The sequence below is a fragment of the Ammospiza nelsoni genome, chromosome 11 (genome assembly GCF_027579445.1).
Source record: "Ammospiza nelsoni isolate bAmmNel1 chromosome 11, bAmmNel1.pri, whole genome shotgun sequence".
Lineage (NCBI taxonomy): Eukaryota > Metazoa > Chordata > Aves > Passeriformes > Passerellidae > Ammospiza > Ammospiza nelsoni.
The window spans coordinates 4,498,052-4,520,801 of NC_080643.1; the positions used below are offsets into that span (position 1 = coordinate 4,498,052).

General features: G+C 40.7%; 1 protein-coding gene across 1 annotated transcript in view; it reads left to right on the plus strand.

Moving 5' to 3' along the window:
* The window catches only part of MDFIC2 (MyoD family inhibitor domain containing 2), a 41,309-nt gene extending 18,954 nt beyond the window's left edge, over positions 1–22,355 (plus strand). Inside the window, exons 2-4 of the mRNA XM_059480449.1 lie at positions 14,611–14,679; positions 18,277–18,498; positions 22,012–22,355. Coding sequence (XP_059336432.1) covers positions 14,611–14,679; positions 18,277–18,498; positions 22,012–22,271 — 551 coding nt within the window. The 3' untranslated portion in view covers positions 22,272–22,355. The remainder of the gene's footprint in view (positions 1–14,610; positions 14,680–18,276; positions 18,499–22,011) is intronic.
* Positions 22,356–22,750: the final 395 nt, after the last annotated feature.

Genomic DNA, 22,750 nt, shown 5'->3' on the forward strand with positions numbered 1-22,750 from the left:
AAAAGAAAAAGGACACATTAGCAATTGAATCTCTTCCCTTCCTTTAAAGTTTTAATGCTGCATACCTGTTAATATTGGGAAATATTCTTCTTCAAGAGTAGCATTTTCAAAAATTGGTAGGATCCTTTTGCTAATTCTAATCTTCTTTTAATAAAATAATTTGCTAAAAAGGATTATAAAAAAGCATGAAAATGAAATGCCAGTGGAAACGTACTGCCTATACAATAAATAGTTAATGTATTTTCTAAATGAATGATTTAAAATAGCTATTAAAGTAAAGAGAATGAGCTTATGTTTCTAGTAATGACTTCTCTGCCTCAGAATGAAATCTGTAAATCCCTGATTGCAATTTCACATCCCAAAAGAACAAGCAGTCCTGGGACTGATGCTTATTGCCTTTATCATTAATACTAGCACACTAAATACGTAATTTTTATATCACTGGTTTGAATATTTAGATTTATACTTGTGTATGCTTTATATTTTAAATCCCACACAACCATTCTGTCACAAAAATAAAGCTCCCCTTCAACAAGGCTTTTTTGTACGTACATGTATACACAGACTTTCAGTATAACTACAATTTTATTCATAAGAGTGCATAATGATTCAGGCTGTGATTGTTAATAAAAATGCATTTCTAACCATCAAATTTGAGTCTATTATTCTAAGTTAATTGCATTTGCCCTAAAGAGACTTGCGACTGGCTGTCAGCCTATTTGTGTCAGTTCCATTTTATTCATCAGTCAATCTTGTCTCCTCTTTTTTCACATCCCATATATTGATCAAATAGATTTGTTAGCATGCCTCTGCAGCTTTAAAAAAGTTTTTGTTATTTGTCAGGTTTATTTGATTACTATATTAGTTGAGTGTTATCTTAATTGTTATTTCAATAGAAAATAAATGCCCTTTGATAGTACCACAAGATTCCCATTAAATATAATCCATATAACAAGTTAGTGGATGAAGTGAATGTGGTAAGAAAATAAACACATTAAGCCATTTTTAAAAGGTGGTATTAATCTGCAGCTGTATTGTACTTGATCCAAAAGACAGGAATAGAAATAAGTACAGTGTAAAACAATTTTGATAAACATCAGTGCCGTATCATTGCATATTATGCTATGCATAAAATACCTTAACAAAAAGATGTGTGATATAAAATAAACTGAGGCCATATCTGGAAGAATGGGGTTTGTGGTTATGTGTGAAATTGAACTGTATTAAATATGGCTTTTGACACTAAAAATTAGGCTAGAGAGGCTGTACACAAAGGGAAGTGCTGTTATATGGGGCAAATTTTTGGTAGGGAGAGAAAAACGGAAACCAGCTCTCAGGAAAGTATTTATTGCAGCAAAAAGTAAGGATGTATGCAGGTAGCTTTTTCCTCCACAAAGGTATGATACACAGTTGAGTGAAATAAAGGAGAGTTTAGCTAGATTAATACTTGGAGACAGCATCTTGTGCACATCAGACCCTCAGTTTTGGTAATGAAGTCACAATACCAAAATTTTTACTGCAATCTTATCTAAGGGGAAGGTGATGCAACCAGTTTTCCCTCATGAATGTCTCAGAAACCTGTCTCTCATATCTTCATTATCAGCAAGGTTACATAACCCTGGCTCCTTGCCCAACCTTAAATCTGGGATCTGCCCAGCTGGTACCTGAACTTACATAGTGTCAAAAATATCATCTCATTTTAAAAGATATGAGAAGTCCATATGTTTTAAGATAGCTACTCACGATAGAGAAGCATTGATTTAATAAAAATTTTAGGAAGCAATCTACTGCTTTACCTGTATTGCAGTACATTGACTGAACCCATAACTTCCTGAAACTGAGATGAAGAACCTTATGAAAAGCTGAGTTTCCTTCATTTCTTTGGCCAGGATTAGTAATCATCTGACTTCAGAGAAGTTCAGGTTCTGGTCTGAATAATTATCTGTAACCAACTGCAGGGAGAAGGGATGAGAGTAGGGACAAAACCAGACTTTCAAAAAAGCCATTTTTTCCTGGCTTAATCTCTTCAGTGAAGGTGAAATGACATGCAGCAGGATGGGTTTGTCTTCCATTGATTTCTGTAGGAGTTTAGGCAAGACTGAACAACAACCCTACCTATCAGGTAGAGCTGGAATGATGAGCACCACCCTAAGGGGGACTTCTCTCATTAGAGCAGGAGCATTTTTAAGGGCCTATACCTGGCTGAGGATGCTTGAAAAATCCAATTCCCAGACTGTTTTTCATCTGGAACCTCTTTATCAGTATTTCATACTAAACTACCATGCTAAATCTTCAGATGCCCTAAAAAAACCCTCAAATTTGCAGTCATCCTAGAGCTGTTAGCAACACTCCTGTGATTCAGAAGCACACGGCGTGATGATAGTTTCAAGCTAAACTGTTATGACCAGCTAGTATGGAATATAAACAGGAACAGATGAGAAGAATACAGCCTCAGCATTTGAGACAACAAAGAAAGAGTGAAATGATTGCTACATAAAAGACATTTCAAAGACCTCCCAGAAAAGCAGGCATAAAAATCCCCAATAAAAAGGCTCAGCAAGAAAACTGTCACACCCCCTAATCCTCAGCAGACTCTAACAAGATGTTCGCATGAGCCAGAGATTGTCTCCTTCCCCAGAAGACAAAAGGCACAGAAATCAATACTGTCTAGCATAGGATTAGGAGGCAAGAGATAGATAAAAAGGATTCCTTAACCTTACAATTAGAAACCCCAACTCTCCAGCCAAAAAGATAATCAGAAACAGACTGCAAACCTGTGTCACAATAATTGCTGCATCTTTTACTCTTTGAAAACTGATATTTTCAGAAGATTTTTTTACAATTTATTGCCACCCCAAGAAAGGTTTTGATGGCCACTTAGCTGCAGACAACTGCTGCGACCAAACCACAATTCAACACACATGGCAATAGAATTATTTCCTAGTCTTTATGTTCTAACCACCTCCAACCAAGCAAAAATTATATTACCAATGCTTGTACCAACCTCCCAGTAAATTGTACCACTAAAATCAAAATATGTAATGCACTACTTCTAACAAATGATCAGCTTACTGTGCCCTGAACCAAACACTTCCACAGATTCTTCATGCCAAACCTGGCATAAGCATGTGCTCCGATTAAAAAGGAAACAACTTAGTTGTTATAGCAAGCGTCTTTAGCTTTATTTGGTATTACTAATGCTTTTAAACAGAAGGCAGGGTACTGGCAAGAGTAAAAAACAGACTTGAAGGGGGAGGAAACCTGCAGGCTGGAAAGAAGCTGCAGTCTCCTAAGTCTGACCCTCCTGCTGCAGATAACGAGTGACCATAAGATGTGAGAGCTGGAGAAGTTTGCTGCATAGAAATTTCAGACTCTGTCAGAAGCTCAGCAAGGCAACCACAAGACATTGACAATGACATTTATGAAGCCTATATTAACTTACAGCAATTACTCTAGTACCAAATTATGTATGCTTAGGTACTGAATGTTCCCCCTTTATAGGGGGTTAAATAGCACAAGCTCTTATTGAGGGACAGTCAGAATTTAAGCAGTCAGCACATCCAATGTTACAAGACATTCCTGGTCTTCCTGGTGCTTATCAGGAGAGGAAAAGTCAAATAATTTCTTTTTTATCCAAGTGCAAAACACTGGCAAACCATCACTTCATGCTCCTGTGAGCCTACTGTCTCCTGAACACCTTAAATTTCCTGCCTTAAGCTAACTTTCCATGGTTTTGTTCAGTGCAAGTTAGACACTACCTCAGAGCTGCCTCATGCTCTGTGGCAGATGAAATAATCCCTGTAAGTAAACTACTTGAAACCACTTAGAAAGAGGCTGGCAGAGATGCAACTTAAACCATTGTCATTTGTCATGGAAAGACAAACAAATCACCCTTCCCAGAAGAGTCGTGACTCAAAATAAACACATGGAAAAAGACATGAATTTCTGTTCCCTTTTTAGCAAGCTCAAAGACAAGATAAATCTTGTCTTACACATTCTTGGAGAATAAAAGAGAGAAATGATATCTACAGATTTCAGAGTACATTTTCTGGACCTCAATCCAGATGGGAATAAGCCATTCCCTGAGTCCACCCCCAAAAAGGCTGAAGGCAGACAGAGCAGCCCAGGCTGTGAATCAAGCAGGGAGCAGAGGGCAGTGTGGTCTGCATGGTGGCAGAAGCAAATTAATCCCTCCTCAGACACACAGCTCCCCAGGGACTCCATCTCTTGCTTGAGGCAAAGCGTCAGAGACTCACAAGCCCTTCCCTACAAGCACGCTTGTCCCCAGGCCACAAGAAGCTTCCCTGCTGTCCAGCTATGCTGGAATTGACTCTGGGAATATGGCACCCTGCCTGTTATCTGAAAGTTATTTCCAGATAACATTTTCCTCATTTTACAGCAAGGCAAGCTACTGATTAGCACTATTAGAAGCACAACTTGAGGCACAATTTGTATTCAGATCAAGATTTACCAAAGAAACTGCAAAACATTATTTTTGTGGCCTCTGTGTGGCCCAAAATCCCACACCCATCAGGATCCCAGTGCCTCCCGAGCATTCAGTCATTTAGATGAGAACTAAATCTTCCCCTCCAAACAGAGGAGAAAGGCACAGTGCTACAGGCATCACCAAGTTCTCAACTTTGCCAGTTAAAGATTTTGAGATTCTCAGAAGTCATGGTGGTGAAAGGCAATGCAAAAGCCTAGAATAACTAAAAAGATAGGAAGCATTGCTATGCTGAAACAGAGAAATAAAGATGAGTGAACTAAACCTGAACTTTCAAAATATCCTGAACCCATGGTTCAGAAAACTAGACTAGGGTTATGTTTAATAACTTATTCCACAACCTTCAAAAGTCCAGCATCTTTATCTGTATACCAGCAGAGATGAGACAAAGCATACTGCTCAGTACCAGTGGTTAATGAAGGTTTTACATAATTAAGATTTTCATTTTGGTGCAGGTATCAGATACAACACTTGCTATAGTTTGCCCTTGAGCCAAACATTTCCATAATTTTTAATGGACATCAGGATGGTCCCTCATGCATTGAGGCAGATTCATTTCACTGGTCAGGTGCATAAAGAAAACTCAAACATGGGCTACCAAAAAAACAAGACAGCAAAAGACAAACTACTCACTCAGAATCTCGGGGTTCAATGCTGCATCAGTGAATCAGGATCCCCAAGCAGTCTCTGCCCCTTTGGGTAAGACAAGTTGTGTCAACTGCCTGAAAATGGCTGTATTCCCTGGGGAAAACACAGAATTATAGAATCACTTTGGTTGGAAAACACATCCAAGATCATCTCAGTGAGAGGCCACAGGACATGAACTAAAGGGAAGGGGTATCTCTCAACTTCTATTAGGAATTATTTTTTATCATACTTGTGAAGTTAATTAGGGGACATAGCTTGACTTTTCTCTCCTCTGAAAACAATACAGCTACAGGTGTTCACAAAACACCCACGTAGATAACAAAGGCATATCACCAGCTGAGAAGCTTCTCCTGCTTAGTGAAACTTTCTTTTTCTATTATTTTTTCAAACTGGGCAGCCCCTTAGACACTCAGGTAAACCCCTCACCTTCTCAGCTCTTAAAGTAGAGCATCATTTCAGGTACTGAAGTAGCACCTTCCATGAAAAAAATTAGCTCAATAAGTCTAGTTCCATTGGGGAATGGAAGCAACACTTTTTCCTTAATATTTTTCATTGTTTCAGCTTTCAGCCCATCTTTAAATTGAGATTATTTTTTATGTTAATGATGCTAGAGAAACATTTTTAAGCTTACTCAAAACAGCAGTACAAACACAAAAATGCTGTGCAGAGGCCTAAAAGCTTTAGAGCATGAGAATGAGCTCATAAGCTCACCACCATTCTCTTATGAAAATTGAGTAAGAACCTCAAAAGAGTTAGCTTAGGAACCACAAAAATGCTGCTTAATCCCACTTACAGGATCTCACTTGATTACTTTGGTATCAGGCAACCCTTAAGCTGCCTCCTCTCCAGGGCTACTAATTTTTCACATTACCTGGAGAACTGCCACGATGTTGTTTGCCCTCTTTCCTCTATTTATCTGCTAAAGGAGATGCAAGGCCTGTGGCCCCCTCCCCTCCCAGCTGAGGATGTTTTCCTAACTGAGGCTTCTCATACCGATTAACACCATCTGAAAGCCTTTAGAATGGGGAGATATGCCAATTTATCTGCTTTCTACCCAGTCACTCCAGAAGTGGGTAATGCTTATCTGCTCCAATTACTTCTGAAAATGTCATTTGGAGCATCCCAGATGGAGCCAACTCAAGAGACCTTTCAGATTTTGGCAGTGGCAGTGCTCACCATGGCCCTCAGCAGTGCTCACCATGACCATTAATTGGGGTGTTGCTGATTAAAGGATGAGTACACCAGGCTGGGCAGCACCCACAGGATGGGCTCTTCCAGTAGCAATGAGCTGGCTGTGTTAGAAACCACATCATCCAAAAATTTTAGAAAGCACCTTGGTCCTATTAGGAATGGACACCCAAAACCTCATTGTTGCAATCAACAAACCTACACCCAATGGATTCAATACCTCATGAGGGCCTATAAGAGAGCTGGGAGGGGGCTTTTGACAAAGGCATGAAGAGGTAGATAAGAGGGAAAGGCTTAAATCTGAAGAAGAGTAGGTTTAGACTCGATATTAGAAAGAGATGTTTTACTGTGAAGACAGCAAGAAGCTGGAAATGTTCAAGACCAGGCTGGATGGAACCTCATCTGTTGGAGGGTGTCCCTGCCCATGGCAGAGGGCTTGGAATAGTATGATCCTTAAGGTCCCCTTCAACCCAAACCATTCTATGATTCTATTTGTACTGGAAGCACACATGAGGCAAACTTTCTCTGCTACTCAAGGCTTTGGTGGGCAAGGTCAAGATGTTTGCCTGCTCTGATAAAGCACAAGGAGCATCCTGTGCAACTCAAGTCATTCAGATGGTACTTTTGGCATTTTCCCCCCCTCTCCTGCTTTTGTTCTGTCAGTCTGAAGAGAACAGCTCGTGTGATGTAATTTAGAATGGAGCTTTTTTAAAGCTTTCACTCAGGAAAAGCTTCGGGAGCTCTGGGGGTATAGCTTAGCTCGGAGAAATAGAAAGCAAGCAAGTTTGCATTGACAGCTTGATCCCAGAGAGAGGTGGCTGCCTGCTTGTCTAACAGGTCCTCTGGGTCTGGATGAGGCAGAGACAGAGGAGCAGTCATATTAAGTGAACGCGCGCTGCCAATGTTAAAGGAACAATTACCATTATTCTGCATAGTTCACTGTTTGCTACTGCTATTTCCTTCAATAAAACCTCTTTTCACTTGCCAATTGGAGCTTGTCATGTAACAATATTTCTTATGCACAATACACATACTAAAATGCCCCTGTGTTTTTAATACATTTATAGTTGTTAACAATAGCAGTATAGCGACAGAAAAAACTGTGCTTGCTTTGAATACAGAACAGATTGAAAAAGAACAAACCAGTGGCCCTGCTATGAAGGATTAATGGGGGTTAGATTTTGCCTAATCTGTGTTAAAATAGTGGAACCTCTTCCATTTCTTTGACACCCACTTCTTCCTCTCAGGGCCTGGGCTGTGGCCTCCTTGTTTGGATGGGGTTGTACACCTGAGCCTTGTGCAAAACTTCAGTGATGGTTTTGATGTCAGAGCGTGTTAGGGAGAGCAGTGGGCTCTCACCTGTCCCTGAGGAGGATGGACAAGGGGTGCCACTCCTGCGGCCTTGGCAAGCCCAGCCTGCTGAAGGTTGCCCAACCTTCACCTCTTGTGCACAGACAGGTGGGAGCTGTGCTACCGTCCAGCAACACCTGAAACTCTGGTGTTCACTGCCCACATTAGAATAACAAAACTCCTTGTGAACGCGGCTCCCGGCGAAGCAGGACAAACAGACAGACTTAGGGAGACTGGCATTTCCCTGGGGCTGTGCAGCTCTACAGCTCTCCTCCAAGAGCTCACACAAGGCAGACATTGTGCTACTGCTGCACTTGCCAGCATCACAAAGCCAGGTGGAAATGACCGCAGCGAAGGTGCCACGGTGAGAAGAAATTACACTTCTCAGCCTGCTGAGAAGTGTTTGCACTTCTCAGCAGGCTGAACCTCATATTTCATGCACCCAAAGGAACAAGCAGCTGTTCGGAAACCTTTGTAGCACAATCATGAAGGAAACTTTCTTCTGCCATAAGAGTCGTGTTTTCTAAGAACACTATTTTCTTCAGAACAAGTTAATATACACAGGAAAAGACATCTTGAGTGTTCCTGACTCTCCTACACTATCCAGGAATAGTGATAGACTGCGAGTTTAAACACATTCTTCCACTGCACAGTGAGAGAAGGGTGTTTAGTGCTGTGAGCAGAACACTTACCATGCCTGCCTTTGCCAGAGCCGGCAAGACTACACCATTCTAAGAGTACTTATTACATACATAAGTAACAGTGGATGTCATCTGTCTGCCCCCAGAATAGATGTTCTGCATCTTTGGTGCAGGGGGAAAAAAGGATTTGTGAAAAGATGCACAGTATGATACATCTTCAGCTTCAGATATTGCTGATTGCTTTGTCTGTGCCTTTTTCTGAGGAAAAGAGCAAGGAAACCCAGAGATGGCCACCATACTGGAGGCTGGTTTGGAGCCTGATCTGAGCTCCCTGGAACTGTTTTCTTTGACATCTGGTGGTACAGGATCAAGCCCTTGCAAAGATAAATAAGTAGTTTTCCAGCACGGTCCAGCACAGCCTGTTCTGCAACACCTGGGGAGGTGCTCAGATGGCAATAAGATTAATAATGTTTATTACAGTGCGCAAGTCCAGCTCCCAGTTGTGTTCCAGCACGGCATGCAGGCAAGAGGGAAACAAATGGAAGTGTTTGCTGGAAAAGTCTCATAGAAGACATAAGACTCTCACAGATTGCCACTCACCATTGGGTTCAAATCAAAGAAAACTTTTATACCTTATCAGAAGACGTGGAGGGTTGTAGTCATATATTATCATGTGTCAATTTACCACCAGTAGAGCTCTAAGGACTACCTGTGAGAAATGCTGCATCTTCTGTGATTTGCAGCTCTATTTCACAGCATTTAAATATTTGGATTTATTTTAAGAATATATATGGGTTTGATGGTGTTAATATATGTGGGTTTGTTGGTGTTTCCCCCCACCAAATGAAAATGCTGACAGTCTCAGAGCAGCTCTGGCATTAATGCTGTGCAAGGATATCTTTGTGACCATAACTGTGTGTAATGCCTGCCTGGGGAACAAACTCTTGGCACACAACTTCTGTGTCATTCAGAAAGCAGCACAGTTGTCAAGGACCTTGGGATACGAAAGGAAGACACTGTGCCGTCTTTTCATTGGAAAGTTCACAAATTCTGCCTAGAGATCCCTCTGATATTTTCACTTTTCAATACATAGTGATTACCAAAAATAAAACTGAGAATTTTAAGTGCTTTCCAAATTTAATGACACAGAGTTTTACATGGAAAAAAAATCTTTTGTAATAAACTCAGCATTTTCTGGTTTATATTACCTATAAATTTCCTCAGCTAAAAAGTGAGTAATTACACAAGGATGTACATGGGTGACACCTGCCTTTAGTTACTGTGCCTGTGTATTAAGTAAAGCCCTGTCCACTTCTGGCTACTCAGCTCAGGTTAGGATTTTGTTTCTGAAATTTGGTCATATTGGCAGCCAACCTTAACCTCATTGTGGGGTGAGTCATTAACCATGAGAGGAAGGAAGAGTGAATTAATGCAGCAGTGACATCAAGGCAACAACAACAACATTAAAGTTTCTTAATTCTCTGCTTTCAAAACAGTACGGTCAATTCAAATGGGACAATGCATCAAACCTTCCAGTTTCACTCTGTGCAGTGAGGAATAAAGAGGATTTGAGAGGTTTGAGTCAGCCCTGCAAAACAAGAAGAGGTCCATGAGGGGTGTGCAGGCAGCCCCATCAGAGGGTGGCCTCAGGGGCTCTGTGTGATGCTGTGCATCCCAAATCCCAGCCTGGGGAAGAGGACAGGGACTGGCACAGACACATGGTGACTGGGGTGACCTACTGACATTAATAAAAACAAACATTGCTAAGCCCTCCACTTGGAGGGGCAAGGACAGGGCTGTGTGATTTCAGTTCAGGTTCAGTTTGTGACTTGTTCTGAATTTTTTAATTATCTCTTTTAGCAAATGTCAGCAGAGTGCAGTTTTAAACAAAAAGAAAGAAACAAAGGAATTTGGAAAGCAGACTTTATCTTCATTTACAACACTTTTTAGGGCTGTTTCCTATAATAGGGCCACCACATACCTACAAGGTCCTCCCCATCCCTGGAGTGTTCAAGGCCACTTTACACAGGGCTTGGAGCAACCTGGTCTAGTGGAAAGTGTCCCTGCTCATGGTGGGTGGTTTGAACTAGATGGTCTTTCAGTCCCTTCCAACCCAAACCACTCTATAATTCAATAAGACCCCCCAAAAAAATCCAGTCTGGGGCTTAAATACAGCTTCAAGTATAGCCACTCCATCTCAGTGACTCCCAGAGAGGATGATCTCTTTCAAGACCTGCTGGAATAGCAACAGGGTGCCAGGATGCTCTGATCATAAAATTCAAAACAGGGAAAGGATGATAAAAAAATTACCTAGCAGCAAGAAGCATGTGAAATACCACGAGATCCTGCTGCTCCCTGGACTACCCCCAATTCCTGTAATAGATTTATCTCATGGAAGCCATTCAAAAAGTCACAACTGCCAGGACAGAAATATGGACCTAAAGAAAAACATGACAGGGAAAGAAAACAGTGGCTGAAGAGGAATTTGGGAGAGCTGATCTACAAACAGGACCTGAAGGCTCCAATAAGGCTCTCCTGAAAGGTGCTCAGCTGTATCCCACATCCAGCCCCGTGGGTTTCAGGGTTGCCTCGTCTGTTGATCAATTACTGTTGTGTTTCTGCTGCAGTTAGCACTGGTACCAAAGCTGTGAGGTTCCTGTGACAATTCAGTGACTGATCCTGGTGCTCATAACCTGAGGGCTCCTGAGGGCCTCGCACCAGGCTGTGACAGGGAGCGATGGACAGGAAGGGCTCTGGGCAGGCCCAGCCAGTGAACACACTGGGAATTTTGCTGTTGTGGTCACTTAGGGCATGAATTATGTCCAGCCTTTAACACAGATGATGATGTCTGATGCAACAAGGACTTAGCACATAAAAACCTTTTCATAAATTGCTCAGTCCCCCTTCTTGCAAAGTCGTTACAACTGCAAGGTGTAAGAGAACACCATAAAATTGACACTGATCCCTTCAATTCTTTTTTAAGCATCTTTAAATGCAGCTTATTTTTCCCCTGCTCTACATCTTACTTTTTATAGTTAAAAGTAATTTTAAAGCAAAAAAGAACATAAACAATATACACTGACTCTTGACACTCCATTGCTTTTTTAAACTAGAATAATAAAAATTTGCAAATGAACAAAAGAGTGGGAGGAAGATATCTGATTTACAATGTTTTTGAGATAAAGAACACTATAAAAAAAGATCAATGTGAATAATAAAGCATTGTTAACTGAGTCATGACATTTCTATTCTCAGTGAAGATTTGAACAGTAGAGCTCAGCAAATGAGCACCTTGTGCCATTTTCAAAGTGGGAGGAAGACATATAATTATAATTTTTAAAGTGAAGAGAATTTTTAAAAAAATCTCTGTGAAAAAGTTTATTGAAAAACATATCGACATATCAATATGACATAAATTACTTTAATTTTATTAAACTGGGAGGGGGGGGGGGGAACCTCTTTTTGAAGACTGGCTGCAGAAAGCATTCCTTGAAAAGAATTTTCTTTATTAAAAACTCTTTGCTAAGATGAAACAGCACTGAATGTCAGCACTACCATATATTTATTCTGTAACTCTTCCAACAGCCGAGATCTATAAAAGAAACATATTTTCAAAACAGTTTTAACCTCCATTGTCTTGATCATTCGTATTAACATTTTTCATGTCACCTATTGAAATCCCTTAAAGGAACCTTTTATTCAGTCAAAATTAATGAAGCCGTTTTCTTAAACAGCCTCCAAAAAGTAAAAAGGACGTAATGTTGTGCATTTCATTTGACATACGTTTTCTGCCATTTCACTTATTTCTGTGATGAGAGCAATACTTCATATTTATGCTATCAAGTCTGCAGAGAAAAGTGATTTTGAGAGAGAAGAAAACCAACTCTGCTCTTGCTGTGTGTGCAATTTAAATCCACAGCGAAAATACAGCATTGATCAGATTACTCCAATTGAGTCATTTAGTGCTTTGGCATTCCTGAAGCTAGGGCCCAGCTGTGAAATCATACTTGGGGCCAAACATTGCTGTTAGGTGAGTGCACATGGCTCCCATTTTCTTCAAAGGGAATTACACACATGGCCAATATTTAGCTTTCACCTCTTCCATTCTTTAGCTAGCAAAGCCAGAACCAGTGGAGTATGTGCAGGCAATTTAACCGAATTAAGAATACAATCAAGATTTTCCCGGACTTACTAGTGATTTGGGATATATAATTCAATACACATCAAAACACAGATGCTCAGCATATTCTGAAAATCAGGCCATCTCAAATGTCTTGCTTCAAGCAGGTAAAATCATAAATTACTCTGAGTATTTTGGCTATTGGATCCTAACAAACTGGGTGTAGTACACTTCTTCAAAATTATAAACTCCAATTTCTGGCTTGGCTAGGATGCCTGGGAGAATGACAACATCCCAGCCCATTTTTGTTCCTGTGTTGGCAGACAGTTCTCCCCTGCCATTACCATTACAGGACTTGAACACAGTGCAGGTGCCCTTCTGCAGCAGGTGACCCCTAGGGAAAATCCAGCTCCTGGCTCTGCAGGTCCCCTGGGATGCACTGAGCTGCTGGGATGGCCCACAACACCCTATAGCTAAGTGCCATGGAGAGGAAAAAGGATGCAACCCAAAAAGCTAGCTGCCCCATGCTGCATGCAGATCTTCATTTCAACTCAAGGTCAAGTGGAAAACTTTTCTACCATCCTTGCTGACTCTCCTCTTCACTTTCTCCTGACTCCATCTGTTCCTCACCCATCTCCTTCGTTCCGCACTCGCCTCCCTCTTCTTCCTGTGTCCATCTGTTCCCTCCTTCCTCGACACAAGTTGGGGAAGGGAAGTAAATTCAGTCATTCACTGAACAGATTTCAAGATGAACCCCCTCCCTCTCCAGTTCTAACTTCATTCATCATGGTAAAAATTATAATGAATAGAAATGTTGAAGGTGAAAATTTATTAGGGATTGTGTTGCTTTCTTATATGAAAAGCAGTTAAAGCGGCATATAAACATTGGCTTCATTCATTTTTTCTTAATATATGGCATAATTAGTGAGAAATATTAGTGGAAGTGCTTGCTATGCAGTCCATCAACACATGCCTGTCAGAGCTTAGGATCTAGGCCAAAAGTTTTTGCCAGTCCTGTGATATATTTACAATAAGCCTATAGAAGGCTTTACAGTTAGCTGGGTCACTAATTCATGAAGTTACAATGTATGCAATGAGGTCAAAAATTCACTATTGATAAAATACCCCCTCCCGGGATTGCACCATTAGCTTTGTTACTGCAACAGCAAAATAAAGTAAACCCAAAGCTCCTGTGAATTACCAGTCCATCATCGTAAATCAGTAGTGAAGCACTTGCATGAGTTCATGATGTCATCTGAAGCCCGGGATATATTTATAGCCTTGTGTACTATTTCCTGTTTCCTCATGACAAAAATAAACAGTCTCCAAATCCCCTGCATCCTTCTGCCTGAGCTCAGCAAAATGTAATGGGCACGAATCTCTGAAAGGCCCTGTGATATATGGGTCTGGAGCAGCTCCCCTCTGATGGGCCACGGCGCCCGCGCTCCCTCCGGCCTCTCCATGTGGGCAACAGCAGCTCCCATGGAGTTTGCTCCATCTGCTGCACTCGCTGCTGGGACAGTCCCACACCTCCTCCTGCTTTGCCTCCCTGACACTTGGAGAGAGCAGGAAAGGAGATTTAAGCCTCCAAGCCTCAGGCATGGAGTGAACAGCCTGGCAGGCGCATCTGAGGTGGAGGAGCTCAGCATTGCTCCATGTGGGGACCTGGGCTTGCCACCACATGGACCTTGGGCATCTTGTCTACCAAGACTGACAAGCCATGAAGCTTGGAGTTTGGGCTTCAATTTCCCCTCTCCTCCTTTACTCATGATTTGGGATCCTCATTTAAGGTTTCTGAGGTATTTGGGCATGGATGATGTACCACATTTCATCTCAGACCTCCCAGCTCTCAAATTTTCTGTACCTACCTGAATTGCTGTGTTTGCTGTGATCCTCTACACCTCTTCTTGGCTGAAACTTTCTGTCTTGGCAGTTTATTTTTTGCTTCCTTTCCTGAAACGAGACAGAGGGTGACACAAACAGCGCACCATGCCATGTAACCTCCCTCAGCAAGGAAGCAGATTTGCTTCTGTTTGACCTCAGACCAACAACTCCTGAAGTCAATGACTGTCACTAAATGGCTGAGGGTGATAGCTGTGCCAAACCACATTCATTTGACACTTATCCCTCTTCAATTTTGTTTTCTTCTCTCCACCAAGACCGTCGCACCAGCTCCCTGCCTCTACTGGCCCTCCCTGGGGTGACATCGAGCAGCGAGGACCATCCAGGTAAGATGCTGTCCCCATTCATGCAGAGATGCTCCCTCCCTGGCAGACTATTATATCCTTTAAATGATCAAGAAAAAGTGTTTTGTTTTTCTTTGGCCTTTTTGAAGCACTGCTGTCAAACCCTGAGGTTTGGGTTTCATGGTTCTATGAGCACCAAGCATGGTCAGATCAAGCCTTCATACGTACAAGTTTTCATCCATCAGGTCTGATGCAGCTCTGCCTGTGTCACCTGGGGACTGAATGGACATGGCACACAGCTCTTGCAGTGATGAGCATGTGCTACATTAAACAGACAGGTAGCGACAGCAGGGCAGGGGATAATGAATGCTGCACTCACACACCAACATGCCTCAGGGGAAAATTAAAAAGTTACAGGTCCTAAACTGCTACAGTTTTCCACACAGTTTAGCGTTAACCCTTGGGACTCCTTGCTACAGGGGCGTGAGATAAAGGGCCACTGCCAGGATGGATTTGGAATAAATGCCAGCATTGAGCAGAGCCACAGGCTCCCTTGTCCTTTGCTTGTAAGAGGTGGTTGAGCCCTAGGAGGGTCAGAGATCAATTCTCCTTCAGTGGAGTCTCCTCCTAAACAGATGCTCCAAGAGCTGCTTGGATTACCTGCATTGCTGCAGTCCCTGTTAAGCAGAACAGAGCTCCTCTTAAACCCTCTGTCCCTTATCAAAAATAGACTTAGAGCCCTCGTATACCTCTATACTAAATCTAATTTCAGAAGCATGCAGGGAAACTGCACACTCCTCTTCTCCAGGGCTGCAAGATGCTGGTTTGTGCCTAAAGCCAGAGAAGAGAAATAGAGGTCAGGGGGCATACTGCAAATGCCAGTCTTGGTCTCACTGCTCCTCCCCATTAACCAGAGGGATCTGGGGCTGGCATCAGTGAAAAGTAAGTGATTTACTTTGTGCTTCCATTAATTTAGACACTTGTAGTCAGCCATCTGAATCGCCCAACTCCAAAAAGAAAAAATAAATTCCATGTGAGTATTGAGACTATCTTTAATACAAACATGGGTGAACAATCCCAGTCTTCTACTGCAACAGCCAAGGCGAGTCCCAGCTTCCCCATGTGAGGAAGAAAGTTGCTACTTCATACTATTTAAAAATGGCACATTGTGGGGGTGTACCTTTAGCAGCCTCTGCCTAACAGTCTAACACTGAATAATCTGAGATTTCTTCATCATGATACACTTATTTTTCCCTTTAAGTTCACTTCATTGGTTGATTTCTATACATTAAAAACACAGACATATGTGGACATTTGAAGCTGAGCGCAGGCTCTTAAAAGAGAGTTGCAAAGTTTGACCCTCTTCCCATTTCTAATTGTAATTTGGGATTTTTTTATATTCTCATTTAACAGTAATCATAACTACTATGAGTGGTATGTAATATATTTTTAAAGCCTATTTGGCTACATCTATTTGTTCCAAACTCTCAACCTACTACTGTTCCATCCACCAACAAACTATAATAGGAAAAAAAAAAGTGCTAACCACCTTTTTTTTCTGCTGGTCTAGCACAATCTTTATTTCTTCAGACACTTTGTGCAAACATTAAATTGATAAAAGACATAATGTAGATGGACCCACAGCTGAACTGAAGGTAATTGCATAAAAATGAAATGGAGACCTATAATTGTACACTGCTTTAGCCTCTCCTGCAGTGTTTTCTGGAAGCAAGGATCTCGCTTGTCATAGCAAGTTGCTTGTTACAGTGATTGCGTGAAGACTTGATCTAGCTGTACAAGACAAGTATAACATTACTGAAAGGGAGCTTTTCAAACTAAGAGTCTGACACTAAAATGTACTGTATTTTCCAAGATGTAGTATGCTTTAACAAACAGAAGAGTCCCTGAGTGACAGCTTTTGTTACCCTTTTGTTTGATGGTGCTGTATTGAAAAATTCAGGTTATGTCTATGCCTTTCTATTTCTGGTTTTGATTTCTCTTCAACAGCACTTCAAGAATAAAAATTGACTCCAAGTATGAATAGTAGAAGTCGGTGGATACAGTAAATGTCAGTCTGGCATTTACTGATTACTTCTGTCAGACTTTTTTTCAGTCTCGCTTCTTGAATGCTTAAATGCATTCTGTGGGCCATTGTTTTGTTGCAGAATTGGGAAACTCAACAAATATATCATGAATTAAAACATATCTATTTTACATTTTTGAGCAGATTTTGAAAGTGGAAAATAATAGTTATTCTTGCCTAAGCCTTTTGATTTGGTCTGTGTGTATCCAAAGGCTAAGGCTGGGTGTAGCTCTCAGTGTGAACAAACAGGCCCCATTTGTGATATTGGCACCTGGCTAACAGGTTGGGCTTGTGTCTTTTGGACTTACAAAACAACTTTACTTATCTCTCAGATCCTTGCTTCCCCCCTCTTCAAGCTTGATGGTTGCACTGGTTTTTCACTTACCTGCAATCCATCCATCCCATCCACATTTCCTCCTCTCTCTGCAAGGATTCTGGGGGAACAGCTGCAGTCTCATCAAGGTTTCACTCTCTGTCAGCCTTTCCTTGGCTTTTCTTTAACATGGGTCAGAAGTCAAAGATACCTAAAAACCAAGAGATATGCAGGGCCTCTCTTCAGACTCCTTGCAGACAAGCGCAGTTGAGCCACTTCAGAGCACTTACTGTTCCTCTCAGAAAGCAGCATTTGCAAAACTGAGGTGTTTGTAAAGATTGATTTTCTGTATATAGCTCAAGAGCAAGCATATCACAAGATTTAAGTGAGATAAAAAGTGAGGCTGTGCTTGATGTGAGGTGCAGGAGTTAATCAGCTGTAGATAAGAACTGATGAGGTTTTATCATCCCCGCCATGGAGAGAATGACTGTGTTTCTTGGCCACTTGATCACTTCAGAGATCGAGTGAAACTATATATCAACCCATGTTTATCTGTGCCTGAGGAGTTCTTCAAGAATAAATTGAACTCAGAACTCTTCTTAACCTTTCCCCTAGTTGGGGCTTAATTTTAAGCTCTCCCTCTGGTTTTTGAGCTGCCTCTCTGGCACGCTGACAGCATGTGAAGTATCCCATCTCCTAGTTGACTTCCAGGCCAACAACGCAAGTGGGGATGAAGTTATGAAATAAGGAATCTGGATGCTAAACAGAGACCATCTGGCTGTCTTTGCTACAGGATTATGAGCCACGGTGAGCTGGCACATCTGCATCCAGGTACTGCCCACGTGCACATTGTTGGCTGTTAATTTAGGGAAAAGAAGCTGCAGCTGAAAAATAACAAGATAATTGTTTTGCCTTCTTTTAAGTCAGAAATTGAAGTTAGGATATCCAAGTCTAAATAGATGTCAACCGAGGCAATAGTTCTGTTTTCTTTCCAAACCTGATCCCACCCACTGGAAGTGAATTATTACTTAGCCTCTAAGTCCTCTGGGTTTAAAAGAAAACCTTAGAAGGCAAGTTCACAAATACCTTTACTATGAATAAACCTCTGTAAAGAGACTGGAATCATTAGGTGAGAAGGGTTAGGCCTTGGAAGTAAACAACTGTAGGTTTGAAAATTCTGCATATGTTATTCTCTCAGATCTCTGCCTTGGTATCACAGTCTTTTTTTTCCTAATCCCACCAGATAACCAGCTTACAAATGAAAAACACACAGATGAAAAGCCTATGAAAGGTATTGTTATGAGTCCTGTCGCAGAATTCAGCATCACAGACGCTTCATCAAAGGGTACCAAAAATGAGAAGAAATTGTCAGATGCAAGCAGATCATCCATTGCTTCCCTGGAGAAATGCAGAGAATTCTCTTACATTGAAGATGATGCATCAGTACATCAGAGAGACAGTGACGGTATGTTTTATAAAACAGATCACATTTGAGCTGATTTCTAAATAATGCCCACTGCAAAAGAACTATGTATAACCAACTCGAAATTAAATGTTGAACAGGAGGTTCAAGAACATCGCCAAAAGCAATGTTAAGTTGCCCTGCAGACATTTGTGTGATAGATGAGAATTTCTAGAAGATGATCTTAAATTGTCAGTGATACTAAAGTCATAGAAGAGGAGCTTAGAGCTTATTGTGCCACAGAGCATTTGTACTTTAGCAATGAGAGTTTGCACAGAGGCACCAGTGTCAGTATCAGATAAATCTATTCCTGGTTATTCCAGTGGATGTTAAAAAAAGGCTCTGTGAAGTATTTCAGAAGTTTCTTTTGAGTGCCTTTTGCAATAATGGATTAGTGTGTTATATCCAATGGAGCTGGGATCTGTCGTGAATATCATTTGACAATTCCTAAATTAAGCATTTCTAAATAGAGATCAACACAATAAAGTGCCCTGTTCTCCAAGAATCATTAACATCTCTATTGTGTCACAGATCCTTAAAAAGGGATGTCTATGATACACCTATTGGAATATGCTTAATTTCAGAGAAGGATCTGAAGTCTTTATTTTATTTAGGGAACTTGTCCTCTTGTCCTGACACTTCCTATTTTTGAGCTTGAGGTCTCTCTCAGCCACTTCTGGCACACAGGTGTGTACCATATGATGCAAATAACAGATTTCATTCTCCTTAAAAAAGCTAAATGTGAAGGAAATTAACAACAACAACAAAAAACCCCAATCTGTGCTTAATTAATAATGTTAAGGGCTGGATAGAAGCCAAGAAAACCAAAGGAAGACAGATTTGTGGTTGTCATTGCATACTCAGCTCACTCCACTCTGACAACTTACTGCTTATTCCACATACACAAGGCCAAATCCTGTTTGCTCAGAGAACCTCTGAAGGCAGAGCAATAGATGAGGAAACTGGTGATTATTTTGTTCCCAGTGCTCAGACAAGAGCAAATACAACACTCATAGGTCTCACCAAGGATGACCAGAAAGGCTTCAGCAATCTTTGGACCAGGGTTTTTCAGAGCATCATCTGTGTGAGCAGATGCCTCCAAACAAGAGCAGGAAAACTTAGAGATGAGGCATGCTAGAAAAATTATTATAAATTCTTCTTTTGTGCTAATTAATCTAGTAATGTAGAGAAGGAGAGCTGAGGTCATTGTTCTCACTGAGATAAACGCAGTGAAGCCGTTTGGCAAACAGCAGGGAAAACAGAGGGGAAAACAAGAGATTGCATCTTCCTTTATGCAGTTTGTGGCTAATTTATTTTCAAATATATAAATGAATGCATAGGAATGGATGTCTAATTGCTAATATCTATTATTTATATACATTACCCCACTTAAAACAGGACCAAAAAGCCTCACACATGCAGATTTTTTGAAATGTGTTACATCCATTATCACAGTTCATGGTGTGTGCTCTGATGGGAATTTAAAAGCATCTTTACTGCACATCACAGAGTCTATGCTGAAACATTACTTTATTATTAAAATCTTGTGCTTTTTGCATGCTCTCTTTCCTGGATGAAGCCCTAAGAATCCTATCTATTCTCTCCAGAATACATAAGCACCATTATGGTTAACATATTCAGGGGAAAAAAACTGTTATTAAAAAATGGATCTTTGGAGATTGAGAAAAAAATTGCCAAATCCTTAATTGAGACATAACTTTGAATTCTGTCTCTCACATCTACGTATAGGAAAGAAATTTCATAAACATAGGAGAACTAAAAAGAATAGTCTTAATTACACCAAGAACTACTGGATAAAATGATTACATTTTTTACAGTGTAAATTTCATAGAATTAAATACAGTAGTGTCACCTTATTAGCTGTTTCAATTTTATAATTATTTCAGTTCATTTAGCTAGGAAAAAATATAAGCATGAACTTACTGAGTATCACCAAAATCTAGTCATTCTTATTTGACAGGATTGACTTAGAAGTTAGTTGTGCTTGTCTGAACCTAAATAGATCTTGACATATTTAAATAAGTATTAAAATTGATAACATTGGTGATGATATGCCATTTAGAAAGAAGTTCAATCATATGCTATTTGTTCTTGCTACTTTGCCTTTTTAATAAAGAAGCTGGAATGATTTTTTTTAATTTTGTTTTTTCATCAAGAAAGCTTTCTAAAAAAAAAAAAGCATAATTCTGGAAACTTCCTGGCAGTGAACTTCATGTTACGTGAGCTAGAAAATGCCACAACAGAACCAATGCAGTAGAATGAGTTCACAGTTAGTCATCCTAGGGCAAGAAATGTGGTTATAACCATATGCTTTCCTGAAAGAAGCAATGAAAAGACATTCATATTGTTGAAGGCATTTTTCCTTTCCAAAAACAAGAAGGAACAAAAAAAAAAAAAAAAAAAAAAAAAAAAAGGAAAGGTCTGGGTCTGTGCTCCAAGTGGATTCACACAATTGGAATCTCACACCTGCTGCACCCAAGCAGCCTCCCCAGATGCTGGAGGCTCAGGGGTGAGGAGTTAATTAGTTGATTTTGGGAGGGCACAAACATAGCACATAGTTTTGGTCATGGTGACCACGTTTTCAGGAATATTCACTGGCCCCAGACACACATCCTACATAATCTATTTTCCAAACTTTTGTCTCCTTTGAAAAACTGACATTTGTGAATGAAAAGATGAGAACCCTGTTTGGTGGGGAGTTGGGAGGACCATGAGCTGAGACACACTGCCCTCTCTGAATGCTCTTCTCCAGACCTGCTCTCCCTCCCTGTCCTTGGTAGTCTTTAAACATTTTTAGTGCAAACTCTTGTGAAAATGAAAATGATCTCCAGTGTCACCTGTGCTGGTGTCATGGTTTCCTCAGCCCCACAGAACCCCTCACTCACTGCCCCACTGCAGAATGGGGCTAACAGAAGGGTAAAAGGAAGAAAACTCATGGGTTGAGATAAATACAGTGTAATAGGACAATGTAGTGGTTTTACATGGGAGGAAGAAAAAAATATATATATTATAAATAAATAAAAAACTAGAATATACAAAACAAGGTATACATATTGCAATTGCTCACCACTCACCAACTGATGCCCAGTCAGTTATCTGAGCAGAAACCCCTGCTTGTTTTCTGCCTAATTTATATTGATGCCATATGGTCTGGACTATCCCTCTAGCCAGCTGGGGTCGGCTCTCCTGGCTGTGTCCCTTCCCACCTTCTTGTATCTCTTCAGCCTCCTTGCTGTCTGGGCATGAGAAGATAAAATCTGGTTTAAAGGCCTTGTTCTTCTGCTTTTCACTGCCGCAGAATATTTCCACTCAAATTCTTGTCATACAGCTGTTGTTTTTACAGAGTAATTAAAACAGAAAATAAACTTTTCACTTGTCTCTATGGAACTAGTTAACATCAATGTATTTTTAGCCCACCCCCTCACTTCTGGCCTAAACCTGGGCAATCCCAGCTCACGTGTGTTCTTACATCTCCCTGCTTTTCCTCTCTCTTAGATGAATGCGCAACACTTATCCTGGCCTGCTTGTTCTGCCAGTTTTGGGACTTTCTTATAATGCTGCCTGATACCTGTGAACATTGGCTGACAGATACCTGTTGTCCATCCAATAGATATTACCAGACCTCCGACGAAGACCACGGCAGCAACGACTGCAACTGTGACTGTGACATTGATTGCAGCCTCTTTGAGTCCTGCCACGAGACCGGCGAGTGCCTGGAGCTGGCCATGGAGATCTCTGAAGTCTGCTATCGCTGATAGGAAAATAATTGACAAAATTCATCAAAACTACCCGACAGATTACAAAGGAGTTTTTTTTTTATATTAATCATAACCAGAGGTTTTGTCAATGAGGACTATGTGCATCTTGTTGCTCCCTCCCTGGAGGTCTCTATGTTGGCATGATATCACAAACTGCTGAAACCAATAAAGGACGAAAAGGGGTCTTCTCTGCCATAGATGACAACAGAATTCCTAAGTGCCAAGTGTGCTCGCTGCTTTACCCACTGTCAATCCAAGCTTTTATGAAGCTTTAATTGCTTTAAACACCGATTTTTCCATTCATAAACACAGAACAAATTAGGACGTTATTTTAGGACTGATATATATATTAGTTCATCTTCCTAATGGATTCATACCTAAACATGTATTACATATTGTTGGTTATTATAAATAATTTATGATACAGCATCATTTTATAATTAAAAATTTATTTATTCAATCTCTTAAAACACTCT